Source organism: Aythya fuligula, chromosome 11, assembly GCF_009819795.1.
Source record: "Aythya fuligula isolate bAytFul2 chromosome 11, bAytFul2.pri, whole genome shotgun sequence".
Taxonomy (NCBI): Eukaryota; Metazoa; Chordata; class Aves; order Anseriformes; family Anatidae; genus Aythya; species Aythya fuligula.
In genome coordinates this window covers 1090421-1109434 of record NC_045569.1, presented here as the reverse complement: position 1 = coordinate 1109434, position 19014 = coordinate 1090421, and the positions used below count along the sequence as shown (strand labels likewise).

The 19014-nt window shown below is 38.3% G+C and overlaps 1 protein-coding gene across 1 annotated transcript; it reads left to right on the top strand.

Moving 5' to 3' along the window:
• The first annotated feature begins 286 nt into the window (after nucleotides 1-286).
• MYEF2 (myelin expression factor 2) lies at nucleotides 287-19007 on the top strand. The gene is made up of 17 exons (XM_032194570.1): nucleotides 287-584; nucleotides 4206-4435; nucleotides 5648-5700; nucleotides 6960-6967; nucleotides 7073-7166; nucleotides 8042-8233; nucleotides 8875-9028; nucleotides 9463-9512; nucleotides 9599-9662; nucleotides 9809-9910; nucleotides 10067-10117; nucleotides 10196-10264; nucleotides 10533-10631; nucleotides 14641-14712; nucleotides 15912-16120; nucleotides 16241-16292; nucleotides 18474-19007. The coding sequence occupies exons 1-17, from the start codon at nucleotides 358-360 to the stop codon at nucleotides 18635-18637; spliced, it is 1890 nt and encodes a 629-aa protein (XP_032050461.1). The 5' UTR covers nucleotides 287-357; the 3' UTR covers nucleotides 18638-19007.
• Nucleotides 19008-19014: the final 7 nt, after the last annotated feature.

The window sequence follows — 19014 nt, the reverse complement described above, 5'->3', positions numbered from 1 at the left end:
AGTTGGCCACAAACTAGGAGGACGTGCACATGGCTGCGTGCGTCGGTGGGGAGTTACGTATCCTACAGGAGTGAGAACACTCAGGACAAGGATGGGGCGCAGGAAGGAATTGGGTCAGCAGAGCCTGGGGCAAGCCGTGCGACGGCTGTGGGGGACGGCTACGGGCGGGCCCGGCGGACTGGGTCGGGCCCCGCAACCCCCCGCTGTCGCCATGGCAACCCGTAAGCCTCCCGGCGCGTCCCCTCCTCCCGCCGCTATCCCCGTTCTCGCGAGACTCGGCCGGGCCGGCGCGGCGAGGCCGAGGCGCTCCGGGCCCTGCTCGAAGGAGCCGTAGCGGGGCCGCGGCCCGGCCGCGAAATGGCGGAGAGCGACAGGGCGGAGGCCGCGGCTGCCGCGCCGCTGCGGGGGGCCGAGGAGGCCGCCCCCGCCAGCCAGCCGCCGCCTCAGCAGCAGCAGCAGCAACAACAGCAGCAGCCGCTACCACCACCACCACCACAAAAACAGCCGCAGCAGCCGCCGCGGGCTGAGGAGGCAGCGGCGACAGCAGCCGAGAGCGGCGGGGGCAGCGCAAATGGCGTCAAAATGTGTGTGGCGGGGGGCGGCGGGCCCGGTCGGGCCGCGGCGGGAGGGACGCGGCGGGAGGCAGGGAGGGATGGAGGCAGGCGGCCGGCCCTCTCCTCCCCACCCCCCGGCCCGGCTCCTCCCCCGCCGCGGGCCCGGGCCGCTCCGGCGCCCCGTTACCGGAGGGGGTCCCCAGGGTGTCGGGGGAAGGCTCGCTCCGGTGGGAGGCTGCCGAGCGGCGTTGCCGTTGGGTGAGGGGCAGGAGGCTGCGCTCGGCTCGGGCGGTTTAAGCCGGCGTTGCTGTAACGGGCTCTGGTCTGGCGGGGCGTCGGGGGGAGCCGCGTCTACAAGAGCTGTGGGTTGGTTCTGGCCTTGTTCACGTTTCCAGGTCTTACCGTAGTATGTTTTGTTAGCCTTTGAGCCGGTCTTTGTGTATGTGAGAATGGTAAGGGAGTCCTACAGTGGTTTACTTCACAAAACAGGCAAACAAACCCACAAACTTTTCCAGTAAAATTTTATGGGTTCTCTTCTCCTTGATGTTAGGCTTCAAGGTTTATCCCTCTTCAGATGAGCTACATTTTAGCCTGGGGTCATTGAAATTTCAGCAGTTGTTAGTCTCATTCACATCTTAGAGGGAAAATACATTTTTTAGAAGGCCTTCTACTGGAATATATCAAGGCTGTTGAGAGGTCTGTGAACTTCTAATGTGTTATATGCAGCCCAGGTTTGATACTGTTGTGCTTAAAAATAGATGTGGGATGAGGCATAATATCAAAATGGAGAATAAAGGAGTAACTTCATGCCTTTATTTGACTCCCAGGGAAATTCATATAGTTTGCAAGTTATAAGCTTCACATTGCAGTAACACAGTATTTTGTATCTATTTTCTTTCCTCTGAACCTGGTCGTAAGCATCCCAACTACACAAATTATTGAGTATTGGACGAAAGACTAACCTTTTTGCATCTTTTGAGGCATATAGTAATTTATTGTCTTTTGGAGTTGCTACTCATAAAATAACAAAGTAGTTTTTCTCTATCACTCCTGTCAGCAACTTTCTTCTTTTCCCTCCAAAAGTAATTGCCAGCAAATGAAAAATCCTGTTATTCTGCAAGATAGAATAGTTTCTGAGGCGGTCTTGTCTGTGTTCTGTGCATGGCTAAAGTCACATTTTTTGAATGTATTTTTTGATTGAAGGTACTTTTCCTGAGAGGGCTATGTGTGAAAAGGAATCTTTGCCTCCAGATTGTTCACTGGCCTACTGATTCTGGCAGATGAGTTTTGCGAGAAAGATCAATTTTTATTTTTTTAAACTAATTCTCAGGGATTATTTTCAGGAGGAACTATTTTCAGGAGGCTGGCTTTAGTTCCCAGATTAAGTGAAGTGTCTTCTTGTTTCTCAGATTTAAGAATTCATGCAAGACTTGTGTCCTCTCTGCTCTCTACTGGTTTGTACAGCCAGGTGTTGTAGGATCTGTGGGTTCTGTGTTTGGAGGCCTGGCTCTTCCTGTGCACTGTACTGAGCATGCAGGGGCTGTTTGATAATCCTTTAAGCAGGAAAGAGCTTAAAAGGCTAAAGAGAATTTGTTGGTCTAATCCTAAAACCTAAAGAAGAACTTGGATTTTGATAAGGGTATCACTGGGAGAAGTTTTGTGTTCACAAATGGAACTGGATTGGAAAAAAACAGATCTGACTGGAAAACTGAAACATTACTATTGCCCTCCTCGCTGTCCTTCCCCCTGGCTTCTGCCAGTTCCCTGCCTTGTTCCACCCATTTTACATCATTACACAGCCACACAAGAATTACATTGCCACAGCAGACAGGATGGTATGGGGGAGTAATGATACAGAGGAAACTGGAGAATGCTTGAAATAGATAACGCGTTGTTGACTGAATGTTTTAAATAGTAGGAATATTTACCTGAGTAATGTCCATGCATTTCTCAGTTGCTAATTCTTTTTTAATCCACTTGTAAACAACACAAGGACTGTGAAATTCATATCATATGAGTACTTCAAAATTTGGGAAAAAGTCATGGGAGAAAAATGTTTGTGTTTGAAGCTACTTTTCCCTGAGAAGTGCTCAAGCTTGAGTAGATAATACATTTAACTTCATGAAAGGCTATTTGCACATGCTCTGAGTGCAAGGCTGTCACTTACTGTTTTATTAAAAACTATGCAAAGAGAGCTGAAAAATAATAATTTCAATAAATCGAAATTTTCAATTTTGCCAGATTACTATTATAAAACTGAAGCACTTGTTTTGGCAAATTTTACACCAGAAACCACCTACACTGTCAAAATGAGATTAAAAACTAAACCTTCTGAAAAGTGGGACAAATTGAAAGGACAGTGATGTTAACTTGAGAGGATACATGGTCAATCTCTTTGACAGTCTACTATGAGATGCTTCCATATCTTTGTTCTAACTTGAGTGACTGGTGTTGGCTCTTTATTGCGAAAAGTACTTTTACACATGCTTTTAAAGTTATTGTTAACTGCAGTGAGATTTGAACTAGATGTTGCTCTGTATCTATATAGCAGCTGTTTATAGCAGCTGTTTAGTGGATCATATTTGTGTGGCTTTGTTACTGGAGTCTATTAGTTCAGCGGTCCTACTTTTTAAGTAACAATTCAGGCACTTCGATCCTCTATTGGCATTCTAAGTCTACTTGCAATATTAACACTTTGAAGATTGCTGGAGAGGTTTGACTTTTAATTTGGATATATATATTTTTTTTAATTCTGTTCAAAGTGTATAGTTTTTACCAAGGCTGAGAAATGTGCTGCATTAAAGGAGAGGAAGTGAGTTGTGCTGCATTCTTCATCTAAAAGTAAAACATTTTTAAAAGGAAAGCAGCTGTTGTTGATAGATTTTTTTTTTAAAGACTACGGGCCAGAAGTCTTTGTTGTTGTTTTTAATGGATAATTCCTGGTGAATTAATTGGTCTTAGATGCAGAGCACGTTTAATAGACCTATTTCTTATGCATTTATCATGTTTTCAAAGTATACTGGTGTTAAGCACTAAAAATGAAAAGAGCATTTGTTCTAAATTTAATTTTAATTTCTTTCTAAAATCAGTCTGGCACAATTTGTGAATAAAAATTATTTGTACTGAATAAAAGGTCATTTGCCTGTTAAGAGTTGACTTTATGTATTTATTAATACATTGAATGAAGTACACCAAGCTGTTCCAAAAATTAGACCGTTTCAACTCTGACTTCTGTGGTGAATAGCGTGCAACTTTGCCAAGTTAGATTTAAAAATTATTGAGGTACTAAAGTACTTCAGATGTTGTAGGTTATTTTTCACCTGAGTCGTGTTCTTAGAGTAGTAGTAGTTTCATAGCACCGTGTTCCTGAATCTTGACAGACATAATGGAAATGGAATATACCTGAAGTAACAAGATGTGATGTCTGTACTTATAATAGTGAATAAATCTCTTGTAATGTTGATTTTTGTTCTAGGTAAAGCAATGTATATTGAAATTAAACTGGTAAAATTATTTTATTTTTCCTAATTTGAAAAGTGGGATTTGACATCTTCGGAGGTCTGTTAATATGGGAGGCATAGACCTACATATGTAGCTGATATAGTAGTCTTATAATCCAAAGTAAGACCCATTTATTTATTTGGAATGTAGGGAGAACGATGAGACAGCAAAAGAAGAGAAAGCACCAGTGAAAGAGAAATTTGCTGCAAAACCAAAGGCAATCCCTTCTCTTGGAAACAAGAATAGATTCCACCCCTATGCAAAGGAGAAGAATGCGGGCAGTGGAGAGAAGAAGGCTGTTAATCGTAATCGAGTTTTCATTAGCAACATCCCATATGACATGAAATGGCAGGCTATTAAAGATCTTATGAGAGAGAAAGGTAATTTATTCCTTATAATGCACTTCCTATAAAAAGGGGTAAAATGTAATGTATATGTCCTTTGAGCCACACAGATTTGATTTGACTTTTTAATTATTTTTTTATTTTTTGGCCTTTACTTGGTACATCTATCTTCCTTCCCCCTCTTTCATCTGAGACAATTGCATTGCAGAGTAGGATTGGTAAACGAGGTTTTGTAATCTTCTGCCATTGTAGTGTGACAGTAGAGAGAATATGCATGACCTCATGACTTCTTCAAGAGATTGTTTCATCTAGTTGTAGTCTTTGTAGATTTTTTTAAAGGGCTATTGTATTTAAGCAACACATTTAGTGTATTAACATATGAATATGAAAGGAAGTCTTTCAAAAGTTGTTTTGTATTTCTTTGGTGGAATCTGGCTGTGGAATTAACTTTGTCTGCATTGTCATTACTGCCATGACTGCTTGTCTGGAGACCTATATTAAACACTTGTTACTATTGTTGCAGTTCTGATAGAGAAATCTTAATACCCCAAACTTTTATTTTCAGTTTTGGGGAAAAGAATGCTAATGTATGACTTAAGTAAAAAGCTAGTTCTGTGTGTTTTTCTTGAAAAAATAGATTCTTCAAAAGTAATGCAAAGCACACTTGGCTTTTTGGCTGTGAAGAATGCCAGTCCCCCAGTTCTGTAACTGCTGGTGTATCTGTTGTAAGGTGACATGATTATTTGATTGGTTTATTTACTGAAACTTCCAACTTTAGAAAGTGAGTGGCTTGCTGTGAAATATTTGATGTGTAAATTTGGTCATTATTGAAGGCAAACTTATGATTGAAGACATTCAGGTAGAAAGTCACCTTAAAACAGGTGTTGTGAGTAGGATGATAAATGTAACACTTTTCAGTGAATGTTGACGTTTCATTTGTTAGGTTAAGGGACTGTGTATATCTGAATTTGTTCACCAACTGCATCATACTGGCCAAAATATGATCTGTAGTATGAATTAGGTTAAATATAGTTGTTTGTTTTTAGATTCTGAGAATGTGGCTGTAGCATATTTCTGAAAATTAGCTAAATTATATAGCCATTGACAGGAGGTATGTTGGTCTGGTTTTGATTGTTGGTGAATAATAGGAGCTTCTCTGTAGAGTTGTGCACAGGGGCACAGAAAAGAAAGATACTGGTGTTTAAATGCATTGTCTCTTGGTATTTTCCCTTTGTATGTCTTATGTAGTTGGTGAGGTTACATACGTGGAGCTGTTTAAGGATGCTGAAGGAAAATCAAGGGTAAGTGCCGTGGGCAACAATCTGCTAGAGGTTTAAAAGTTCCTCAGCAGTTTTATTTTTGTATAATACCTGTACCAGTTATTGGAAAGTAAGTTTCATTTCCACATTGATTTTCATTAAGATAGCTTTGAGGTTTCTGTATTAGAAATAGTTTGACACTTTCAAGCAGCACAAGCTAGCTGGCTGTAAAGGACAAAATACTTCATAAATTTGGCATTCACTTAATTCTTCTTTTAGCCAACATCTTTGTTTTGGTACAAATCTGTTTTATATAAAGGATTTTCAGTAAATCATTGATTTTATTTAAATTTTGTTAGTGTAGTATTCTCTTCTTGGGGACACGAAGTATGAAATCTTAGCTAAGAATATACTGTTTGAAGTGCCTGATTTGACAGCTTTACACAGTTGGTACTCTAAACACAGGATTAATGTATTTGCTTTTTTTAAACTAAATGGATGGAGATGGTTGGTAGCCAAAACAGTGCCAGCAATGAGGCATTAACAGTGAAGATTGCTAAAGCTCCTTTGTCTTAAAAATAGTCAAAAGTTTGGCCAATAGTAGCTTCAAACCTGCAGTGAGAACTTGAGAAATGCATGTTTGAGTCTTAACTGAAGTTGTAAAAGTAGTTGTAAATTATTTTCTTCAACGCTTGCTAAAACTAAAACATGCTTTCAGCTTTCATTCACTTAGATCAATCCTGAACTCTTTGTTTTATTAGAAGGATTCTGGTGCAGTCAAAAAGGTTATTTTCTTACACAGTAATCTCTCAAATATGCTAGTAATACTGAAGAGGTTTGCAGGCTCCTTGTTCATTGTAAAGGTATATTTGATGTATTTGGATTTGAATTCTGTAGTTGGTGGGCAGATTTTAATGACATGATGAGTGTCTTGATTGTTTTTTGGTTATGTTTTTGTTTTTTTTTCCTTCTGCCCCTTCCCTTCCTTCCCCCCAGCTGTCCTTACATGGATCTGTGTGGCATTTTTCTGTAGTCCAATTCTGGTTTGGCTCAAAGAGAACAAAATATAATATAATGCATTTTGAATGGTATGTGTGTTTAGAAAGTAGGAGAAATTCAGCTTGGCTACTAGTAAAAAGCATGTATTACGAATTTTGAAGCTGAAAATAACTTGATAAATAGTTATTTAACAGTGAGCTTGGATCTTTAACTGGACTCTTAAATACTCTAGCATATGTGTTGACTGGCTTTTTTTTTTTTTTTTTCTCTTTACATGTGATTACAAATCATCGTGGATGTAGGGTTGTGGGTAAGTTTCTTTTTCTATGTGTGTAGAAACACACTGCTATTCAAACGTTCTGTTAAGTTTAATGTTTTAAACTTTAACACTCCAAATGTTTTTGTTCCCTCTAAGTGTGGTTGAATTCAAAGATGAAGAATTTGTTAAGAAAGCGTTAGAAACTATGAACAAGTACGATCTTAATGGAAGACCCCTGAATATTAAAGAGGTATGATTATTACTGTTTTTTAAATAAACTGTGAAGATAATGTAACTACTGAAATGATGGGTACTATGTTTTAAGTGTCTAGCTGTGTAATTTTTTTATTTTATTTTATTTTATTTATTTTTTTAACATTTTCTTAACGGGCTAAAGTGCCTGCTGGCTTCTAGAAGGTCTTGATACAATGTCAAGTGAAAAAGATGAAAATGTGTCCTAAAGCCAAAATAATCGAATACTATTTTTCTTTTACACAACCTTATCTTTAACTTCGTATTCTTACCTGTGTAATCTGCTGCTGTTAAAATTCATGTTCCTTACCTGCCTTAAAATACCAGTTTGAGCAGAACAAGCTGAGTATCAGACTACTACATATGTGCAAGGATGGTATTGGAAGCAGAGAACTTGTACTGATTTGGAAAGTGAAATTAATGTCAACGTTTCTATTGTAGTGTTGTAGCATATAATAGTGTCTGATACAGTTCTTTATGTCCTGTTATAGCTTTAATAATGGTTATTAACATATCAAAAAAAAACAAAACTATTTAAATTAAATCAGTTATTGGAAGAAGGTACTAGACTGACAGTCCTTTAGATTGAAATCTTTTCTACTTGTCCATAGGCTAGGTACAGCATGTGAAGTGGCAGTGCACGCTTCTTCAACAAGTGCTTTGCCAATATGCCTCAACCCTCATCTGAAAGGACCCACCTCTAGAGGTGAGGGAATTAGGTCTCCATGCTAATTCGGTTCTTAATCCCTCTGACATGGACAAGGATATTAGTTGATAATTTTGACGGGCTTATGTAGAATTTCAAATAGTACTTATTTATTGCCAGTCCTGATATTGATGATTAAGTTGGCTTTATTTTTGCACATGTTGCAGGATCCTGAAGGTGAACATGCCCGCAGGGCATTACAGCGTGTAGGAGGACAGTTTCCAGGAGGACAAGGACCTGATATGGCACCTGGATTAATGAATTTACCACCTTCTATTGTCAACAATCCAAACATTCCTCCTGAGGTTATCAGTAACTTGCAGGCAGGCAGGCTTGGGTCCACTATTTTTGTTGCTAATGTAAGTTTTATAACGTATTTTAAAGCAATAATACTTGATCTTTGTAAAATACCTGCATAATCCAGTTTTAATATTAAGAAGAAATGTGAAATGTTAATTCACATTTAGGATATTCAACTAAAAACACAAGACACGTATCCAGATTTTGGATGTGAAAAATGTGTTCCACTCCTAAAGCTGTCTTGCAGTTTTAATTATAGTACAGTCAAATTTGGGAAAAAAAAAATATTTTTTTTTTTTGCATTTTTCATTTCTTCCATTTTTAATACAATATACTTTTATTCTTGATAGTTATTTTATACAAACTTAAACTTTTATGTTTGGGTGTACTTCATCAGTTCTTTATTTGCACAAATTTAAGAAACAGGCATGGGAGTACAGCTGGTTTACAAGAACCCATCCATTTCTCAGCATTAGTACGTTAATTAGAAAATTACAATAGATATATGTGCTATAACTTGTTGCTTTTAGTAACATTCATGTTAGACTTGGTTGCAGCCTTTTTTGTGTATGTTACAAAATTGTTTACGTGTATAAAGCATTTTGTGAATCAAAGTTTTACTGCAGTGTAGACAAGCTTTGAAAACTAATGGCAGAACAGAAATGTGCAGTGAAATCACTTACGTATTTCTCTGTGTAAGCTTGACTTTAAAGTTGGCTGGAAGAAACTAAAGGAAGTATTCAGCATCGCTGGAACTGTAAAGCGTGCAGACATCAAGGAAGATAAAGATGGCAAGAGTCGAGGAATGGGAACAGTTACTTTTGAACAAGCAATTGAAGCTGTTCAAGCAATATGTATCCTTGGCTTTGGAAAAAAAGGAAAAAAATGCTCAAATATGGCTTAGTCATTTTTAATGGCTCTTTACCATATAGTTTTGCAGATGGTGCTTGTTTGCCTTGTAGATAGGATAAGGGACTAGAGTGTAGTACTGTGCAGATTGTTTTATTTTTTTTTAATAGTGACTGAATTTACTGCTAGAGTGTAAAAAGCTGTTCTTGATGAAGTTAACAGACTTAAAATGCACAGGGAAAGTGACACCCATGAAGACAACTTTTATATTCCTAACAACTTATATAGTCTCTTTCTGACCTTTGAAACAGCATTCTAAAGTTTAGTTAAGGAAAGTTAAGACTCCTAAAAGTGGCACAAACATAAGTTTTTACAGTGATTCTTTTGAAATAGTTAAATTGTCTTCTTTAGTTAGAGTCCTTGAATAGCATTTCTTCAGCTATGTTCAATGGACAATTCCTGTTTGATAGACCCATGCATGTAAAAATGGTAAGTTGCTTATATTTCTTTCTACCTTATGTATCTCTGCCAAAACATTGAAGGGATCATAGCATAGCATCCTTGTTTTTTATCAGGATGACAAATCAGTCCCTCATGAAGATTTCCGTGTTGCAGATAGCAAAGGTCCACAATTACCTCGTGAGTACACGCTCTTCATTTTTAACTCTTTGCACTTAATACATATTGATAGTGTCTTGGAACAGTTTAGTAGTACTCTTGCTTACTATGGTCTCCTTATGGTGCATAAAGCCTTATGATGATAGTTGTTTTTTCTTTTTTCCAAGGTGGCCTTGGTGGCATTGGTATGGGACTTGGACCAGGTGGACAGCCCATCAGTGCAACACAATTGAACATGGGTGGTGGAATGGGGAACATGGGTCCAGGAGGTAAAGTCATATTCTTAATTTTTAACTTAGAGAATGGCATGCTCTTGTCAAAGTAAGCCTTGCATTGTGTGTTTTTGAGACACTGTCTTTGCATTTTTGAAATATATTTGGATCTTACCTGTCTTCTAAATGGTGTTTGATCTTTTTGGTTTAAAGGTATGGGAATAGATGGTCCTGGCTTTGGTGGAATGAATAGAATGGGAGGCGGTACGTGCAGCCAAATTCTTTGTCTTATGCATTTTTTTAATATTGGATAGAAAAAAAACATTCTTCCTTATTTTACAGGGCTTCCTGGATTTCGTGGAATGGAAGGAATGGCTAATATGGGGGGATTTGGAGTCAGTCGAATGGGAGGTAGGTGAATACTTACTAGTTTGCTAGTACTAGTTTGCTAGTCTGTGAGCCTTATTAAAAGTCCTCTTTACATAAGCATGGGTAATGTAAATGGGTTCAAAAGAAATGTGGCATGCATGGAAGCATAGGAACTGGAAGGAGAGGTGCCTCTGACTTGTGGATTAAATTTACTTCTGTTTAAACAAGCAGCTGTGAAACAAGTATTGTATTAGCATCAACTTAGTTGAATATGACAGAATATGTCTGTTTTGTGCATTATTCTCTACAGAAATGTTCCGTGGTGGAATGGGAGGAAACATGGATAGAGATTTTGGTCGTAGTGAGATGCAATTGAACCGTGGTTTTGGAGATTCTTTTGGAAGAATGGGTATGGTAACTGTTAAATTTCCTGTGGCAAATTGCAACATGGTATTGGGAGAGTTTTACTAGGAGAAAAAACAAGAAGAGGTGTGGTTTCATTTGGTCATCTTCCTCTGTCCCTTCTCCACCAGCTGTTATTGTAAAGGTGTTTATTTAAGGGTGTTCGTATGTGTTTGTTATGGCTGTTTCGGAAGATGGAGGTTAGGATGTATTTTTTTCATCTGCAGAATACAAGCAAAATACAATACAAGCACAGTGATTTTTAGGAATGTATTTTCCTTCATACTGTTAACTTTGCCAGGTATTATGTTCTTTGGATATTAAAACATCTGGTTTTGGCAATCCTGAACAAGATGTCTTTGTACTACCTTTGTAACTTCCTGGAGTCTGCTTTTGCAAAGACATGCTGGAAAGTTGTTCTTACTGCAAATCAGACAGCATTGGATAGGAATGATGAATTTTGGTTCCCTCAGTTTTCTTCCTGCCTTTTCCCTTGCTGCTTAGAATAGGATTTACTGTCCTCTTCTGAGATTGAGCAAGGTTTGTTATGTTTATAAATGGTGTTCTTTTGACTGAGTTCATTTTTGCTACTTTTGCCCTCCCTCAAATGAGATACTCTTCTGTCTGGATAGAAGTTGAGAGCCTGGAAGTGCTTAACAACAGAGCTTTCTATGGTTTTGTTACTATATTCTTACCTGAATGAATACATTATGGAAGACAGGCTTTCTGTTTTTTCCTGTTCCTCCCACCACCACGAATTCCCTACTGTGAAAGTGAAAGAGTGTTAAGAGCATAAGGCTCATTTAGTCTAGGAAAAATTTAATTTTCCCTCTTTGGAAGAAAAAATTCTTCCTCTTTGGTGGGTGTTTAATTTGGGTAAGTCACAATAAAGAGTAACTGTTATGTAATGCTCTTCAAGCACTGATAATTGTGTAGCAGTAGTAGATATTTAGTAAGGATGCCAGTTAAGTTTGTCGTAAGGTCTTGTAATTTATGTCTTAAAAAGCAGGTGTTATGCTTTCAGTATGTGTATTTCAGCATAGGATAAATATCTGTTTCTTGAGTGAAAATCCAGAGCTGCTTCAGTTATAAATGTTCATACAAGCAACAAACTTCTGAGTCTTCTGGTAACGTGCTGGTCTTGAAATAATGTGAGTATAGCTGCTGTGAGAAACTGATGCGGGCATTGGTCATTCAGTAGATTTCAGCAAGCTTCAACTTGCTACCTGTTAGCAATCTTACTGTTAAAATACTGTTCTGGTTTGAGATAATATTCTCCTGGAGCCATGCACCTTTAAAATTTGGGAACTGCAGAAAATGAAGATGAGTTTTAAGTAGCAGAAACAAATAGTATTGTTTTATTATAGTTAAATACAATGTTTAGTCAGGGAATTTCCTAGTGTACTCTTATTACAGCATTTAGGTTAATAATATATTAAAAGGAAATGTTGTGAGTGAGTGCATTTGGCTTCCATAACATGCCAGTTTCAATGAGGGCAACATAAGACAGTCTTCGATTGGACTATGGCATCAGTTAGTGAAAATGAGGATGTTTGATTTGCAGTGATTTAATAGCTAAAATTTTAAAGTATCCAAAAAATCAAAGGTTATGTCACAGTCTATCTCCAAACTTAGCATTTTTCATTGATGCAAATCCAGTAGGGAAAAATGTACAAGGAGAGGATGTTTCGAAGGATAGAAACAGCTGAATACGTGCTTACTATGATTATTTCAATTTTGGTTTTGTTTGTTTTAAAACGCTTCCCAGGCTGCTAGGGAGACTTTTCCTTTTAAAAGAGAGGGAGTATAACTGGGATACATTCAAAAACTCTTAAAGATTTCTAGTTTTGAGAAAGTAGGTTTTTTTTCCTCACAATTCTTTTTAAGGTTTTGGCATTTCATCTTTGGCGTAATGAATAAGTATTAAGAGCTTCATCATATGCGATCTATTGGCTGAAGTACTGTGCGTAATCCTGCTGATGTTGAACAACCATAGGCTCTTGAATGGGGCAGTCCATTTTTTTGGGGGTCTTGGTATGGCTCTGCATGTTGTCTGAGAGAAATATTTCTCTCAAGAGACTGGCAGGGAACAACTATTGCTGTTTGTAACTGCATGGAGAAAATAAAGTTGATGGAAGACTGCTTGTCTGGAAAGTATCATCAGTGACCCTTTTTAGATACTGAAACAATAGTGTCTAGCCAAAATGAGCCAGTTGTTGATCTGTTTTACCATAAGTAAAAACTGAGCTGTTTCTTTTAGGGATTAAAATCAAGCAAGAAAAATGTAGTAACTGATGGCTCCAGAATTACCTGCAAAATCCTGCTTCCTTGTATACAGGTTAACAACTAAGATGATTATGCTGCCTATATCCTGAAATATTGCCCACTAATGTAGGAAGCTGTCTTTTGTCAGTCCAACACTTTTGTTTTACCTTTTCTGTCTTTAGAGTGCTCTTTTTGTAGATACTAGGTTTATTTGAATGGATTTGTTTGAGCTGGTTCTCTGGAACAATTGGAAGTGCTTGTTACAGAATCCGCAGAGCCCCTTGCTCTGGTCAGCATTGACAAGAATGCAGTTCTTCAGTTTCTGCAATTCTGGAAGCTCCCTTGGGATTGCTTTCCTGAAACATAGTGCTTCAAGGAAAACTCTCGTTTTATTTATTTATTTGTTCCATTAAACCCTGCTGTCTAGAATCAGTTTCTTACACTATTCTGGAGCTTTTATGGTTTTGTCAGGTACCCTTTAGTATTGCTTTTCTCTCTCCCTTTTTTTCTGCCAAATTCATAGAATCATAGAATCATAGAATATCCTGAGTTGGAAGGGACCCTTAAGGATCATCAAGTCCAACTCTCGACACCGCACAGGTCTACCCAAAAGTTCAGACCATGTGCCTAAGTTCACAGTCCAATCTCTTCTTAAATTCAGACAGGCTCGGTGCAGTGACCACTTCCCTGGGGAGCCTGTTCCAGTGTGCAACCACCCTCTCTGTGAAGAACCCCCTCCTGACGTCCAGCCTAAATTTCCCCTGCCTCAGCTTAACCCCGTTCCCGCGGGTCCTGTCACTAGTGTTAATGGAGAAAAGGTCTCCTGCCTCTTGACACCCCCTTACGAGGAAGTTGTAGACTGCGATGAGGTCTCCCCTCAGCCTCCTCTTCTCCAGGCTGAACAGGCCCAGCAGAGTAGAGCGGGACAATCACCTCCCTTGACCTACTAGCGATGCCGTGCTTGATGCACCCCAGGATACGATTGGCCCTCCTGGCTGCCAGGGCACACTGCTGGCTCATATTCAACTTGCTGTCTATCACGACCCCCAGATCCCTCTCTTCTAGGCTGCTCTCCAGCGTCTCATCGCCCAGTCTGTACGTGCAGCCAGGGTTTCCCCGTCCCAGGTGCAGGACCCGGCACTTGCTCTTATTGAACTTCATGCGGTTGGTGATCGCCCAGCTCTCCAACCTGTCCAGATCCCTCTGCAAGGCCTTTACGCCCTCACTTGAGTCCACAACTCCTCCAAGTTTGGTGTCATCAGCAAACTTGCTCAAAATACCCTCTATTCCTACATCCAGATCATTTATAAAAATATTGAAAAGTACCGGCCCTAAAATGGAGCCTTGAGGGACCCCACTGGTGACCGCCCGCCAGCCTGACGCAGCTCCATTTACCATAACCCTTTGGGCCCCTGCCCGTTAGCCAATTGCTCACCCATTCTATCAGTTCTCTGATACAAGATACGGTTCCTTCAGTTTCAGATGTTTGTGCTGCTGGCAGGTTGTCAGAGAAAAACTGTAGGTAGCAAGGAATCAGAGTAGCTTATATCTTGTAACAGAGGAGGAGGAACTAAAGTTACTTGTGGGGTATTTCCTACCTAGTTTGCATAATAAAGGCACGGGTTGGAGTGTTCTGTAGCAAAAGAATCGCCAGGTAACACTGAGATCAGTGCACTTTATCATTGTGTGCTTTGCTGTTGTCACTAACCGGCAGTTTCGGTGTATGTCACTGTTATTTTTTTTCTGTTTAGGTGGTGCAATGATTGGTGTTTTTGCAGGAGGAATGGGAGCGCCTAGAATGGGCCCAGTAGGATCTGGAATGAGTAGGTTAATTTGTTTCAATAGAATGTAAATGTGTAGGCAATGTAATGAAGTGGTGTCCGTGTAATTGTTTCAGAGGATGTACTTGTCAGCGTAGGAAGAAGTAGAATTCTGTTGCATGGGATTCCCAGTCTAATAGTTTTTAAGGTTGATTTGTTGAGGTAAAAATTCAGAGGAAAACTTGCTAATACAGTCTTCCCTTTGAGCATATAGTTTTGAAATGGTTTGAACTTTTGGTTTGGAGGGAGAAGTGATTCAAGTAAATTTGTATTCCAGAAAAAAGATGAATAGGCAGAGTTAGTTACTTAAGTTCAGCTTCAAGTTCACATAGGTACTTTAGTAATCTCTCATAATTGAAATAAAAAAAAAAAAAAGTCTTGAATTTCAGATTATCACTCAGTTTAATTTTGTGCAAAGCTCAAACACTGAGTTTGTATTACCGAAAATGTCTCTGTTACTCAAGCTAGAGCAGATAAGAAAGTAAAATCTTGCTAGGGACAATCTTGCGAGGCGTAAGGCTTAGAGAAGGTCTGTCATGGATGATCTTGATAGTCTTGTTTTACATTGTTAATTATGAATCCAGAAAAAATATAATAGAATATAGGATATCTGAATATGCCATTGATCTTGGTTCATTATGTAATATACTTTAATATATTCCATTGCATGTATCAGGGAAGGTCCATGCTCTGCACAGGACTGGCAGGAATGGCTGTTCTTTGCAGAATAGGCTTTCTCTGTAAGACTGTCATTAAGTGTGGTATGGCTGCATTTAGTAAAGCCAAATGGTTTTGCTTCCTGCATTCACAGTCGTGTTGTACCTGGTCCAGTTACCTTTATCTTAATATTTCCACAGTCATTTACTTAATCTCTTTTTGGTGCAGGGTATCATATTCTTATTAATTAAACTAGACGGTCTTTAAACCGTAACTGTTTTACTTCTGGTGTTAAACGTTTTATGTTAGATGATGTGAATAACAGCTTCGCGCAATTTGCTTTTTACTTCTATACAATAACTGATACTTTGTTTCTTCTAATGCTCTGATTTTAAATATTAGCCATGTTACTAGATAAATCACTTTGCATGTATGCATTGTTTTTCCTGACACAAAAGAATTTAGACTTTTTAACAAGATACTTATTCATTGATTAATAAAAACAAAACAACAAACTTGTTATTCTCCTTTTTCTTCCTCTGTAGGTGGTGGAATGGGTGGTATGAACAATATGGCTGGAGGAATGGGAATAGGCATGGATCGGATGAGTTCTGGTTTTGATCGATTGGGACCAGCTATGGGTGGAGGCCCAGACAGGAACATGGATATAGATCGAGGATTTGTGCCTGGCCCAATGGGAAGTGGAATGAGAGAGAGATTAGGCTCTAAAGGCAACCAGATATTTGTGAGAAATGTAAGCATTTGAAACATAGAAAAGATAAGCCTATGTTGTGTGCGTGTTTTACTACATGCTTTTTCTTTTTGTAATATTTTGCCATTAATAAATACTTTTTTTTTTTTTTTTTAATTGTAGCTCCCTTTTGATTTGACCTGGCAGAAACTGAAGGAGAAATTCAGTCAGTGTGGTATGTATGTGAATCTTACCTCTGCTTAGCTCCATTGAGTTTGCATTCTGTCTTGTTCTTTAGATAAGGGAAGTTTTATAAATAATTTTAGGTGTGACATAACACATGAGACTATGGTACATATTGGCTGAGAGTGCTCATCTCCTATAAACTTTAACCCATCTCATTAAAATTACCCTTTGAACTTTTTCTTTTTTGAGGTAGGTATTAGTTATCCTCTGGGATATAATGTAGTATTTATTTTGAGAGAAATGCATGCATGGATGTGGGCCTGGCCAGGTTTATGCGTTATTTCCAGTAATGGTGCCATATCAAATCAGAATTAAGAATTTGCAATCCTGTACTGTCTCACCTTTTGTCAAGAAATAAAGTCGTCCCCCCCCCCTTTTTTAAAGTAAGATACAGGATTTCTGTGACTATCCGATAACTATCTCTAATTAAGAAAAGGTTTCTTTTTACAGAAGTGAATTAAAACTGATTCTTGTATGTAGAAATGTGATTTTTTTTTTAAACGCACAGAATGGAATAGGTGAATATAACTGAATGTAATATTTCAGAATGAAATAAAAGAATTATGAATGGCTTCACTTACTTTGCAGAGACAGGAAGGAAAAATAACTTTAAACATTCTACTTTTATATAAGACAGTCTTCATACAGCTATTTGCAGAGTGGATATACATTAGAACTTGTAGTTCAACTATGAAAATATTTCAGGTGTTCAAATGCATTTAGTGGTTACAGGAACTTAAGGTGTGCTTACATTCCAGGACTCAAAGCTTTTGTTGCTGAATTATAGATAGATCTAGCATACCGGGTTTTCAGAGTGAAGTTCTCCCTTCTAGCATTTTCAGGGCTATGTTGCTGCTGTTATAATTCTAGGAGCTGCTGGTGAATATCCTAGTTTTATGCTGGGATGCCGTGCGGTTAAAGGACTGCATAAACCCTCTCTGCTTTTAAATACAAAACGAAACACCAAAACAAAGCCCTTCCCCATAATTCAGTATTAAGCTTTAATCAAGTTTCCATAACTGCATAACAGGTTAGTCTGTAAAACCACCACCACCTTTGATTTTGCTTCAGATTTTTTTTTAGGGGTTATCCTATGTGTTTTCTTCCTTGCCATCCACGTTTTCCCTTAATATGGACAGGCATGAAATAATGATTCTTGTGCAAATCCATTGAACAGTTTTCTACTAAAATCTTTTAAAGTATTTAAGAGAAGTTTTTGAAGAAGTAAAACATCTTGTGCAGATACATCACTTGATACCACACTTGTATGTTGGGAACATCTGTGCTTTTGTGAAGATACTTCTTGATATCCTGTTATCATCAACTTCTTAGTAATATACTTGCACTTACACTTAGGGATTACATTGTTTTCTAGAAACATATAAACAGGATCTCAGTGACTATCAGATATAACAATTATGTTGAATTGTTTTTAAGAATGTTTAGCACAAATATAAACAACAGATTGAACCTGTGGAGCCATGGTCTTTATATTTCCTTATGATGCTGACATGAAAACAATTTATTTCAGTGAAATGCCAGTCTTTTATTACTAGCCACTTAAAAATAAAAAGTCCTGTGTTTTAGGGAAGAATTTCTTGTTCCTGCTGGCACTTAAAGGCTTGCTACTCTGTGGCATCTACATAGAAATGTTCTCTCATGAGTTGAGTTTCCAACCAATTGGGTAGTGCATTCTATTTGTTTTTTGCTCTGCAACTTTTTTTTTCTCAGTTATATGATTGTTGTGATTAGTTGATAATGTGATTATTGTACTGCAGTGAGCATGGTGGACTGGATTGAACTGTCATTCAGTTAGAGGATGACAATTAATCATACTTTCGGCAGTGTGGCTCCACCAGTGAAACACAAAACTTTTCCGTAAGCTTATAGGACACTTTGTTTCAAATTTGATGTCCAGTTCAGGCATGCATAATCTTATGGTAGTCTGAAGGATCAATTTTAAGCAGTGGGACTTTGATTGGAATCTTTGCTGCTGTTTTGACCTATCACCTTCCCTGAATAAGTGAATATACTGTAAATCTGATAGTTCTGATATTATATGTCCCTCTAGATTATATTTAGAATTGTTTTTTAATCACTTCTGATTAGTTCTTTAAGTTTTTAGTGCACTGAAGGTGGAAAATAACTACTGTTTAACTTGTTTATTCAGGTCATGTAATGTTTGCAGAAATAAAAATGGAGAATGGAAAATCAAAGGGCTGTGGAACAGTCAGATTTGACTCGCCAGAATCTGCTGAAAAGGCCTGTAGGATAATGAACGGCATAAAAATCAGTGGCAGAGAAATTGATGTACGCTTGGATCGCAATGCATAATTTAAAATTGTGTGTTCAGGAACATTCCTCTGTCTGTTTAGCTTCTCTATCCTAGTAAGTCATTTTTAGTAACATTGTATGCTTACAAAAGCTGTAAAAACAAACTTTTAAATCCCACCAGCCTTTAACAGTATAGTGTTTAATATACTGTGATACTTGTTAACTGAATCTTACAATGTTTGGTTTTTAAAGACAATTTGCCTGATTTTTGTTGTTGTTTTTGGAGGCACTGAGCACCTGCAGGTCCCGTTAAACTCTGGGAACTTTGGATGCTCAGCGCCTTTGGAAAATTAGGCCAAGTGTCTCTAGTCATTCAGTTTAAATGAATGGTTATACTGTTTTTAATAAAATAAGCCATTTTCTCTGTTAAGATTGCA

Bases quoted from the DNA above. Each gene is read 5' to 3' on its own strand.
- MYEF2 (XM_032194570.1), top strand. From the start codon at position 358: ATGGCGGAGAGCGACAGGGCGGAGGCCGCGGCTGCCGCGCCGCTGCGG. The intron at 4,436-5,647 runs GTAATTTATTCC...TGTCTTATGTAG, and splicing joins AGATCTTATGAGAGAGAAAG to TTGGTGAGGTTACATACGTG. The intron at 9,029-9,462 runs GTATCCTTGGCT...GCATTTCTTCAG, and splicing joins TGAAGCTGTTCAAGCAATAT to CTATGTTCAATGGACAATTC.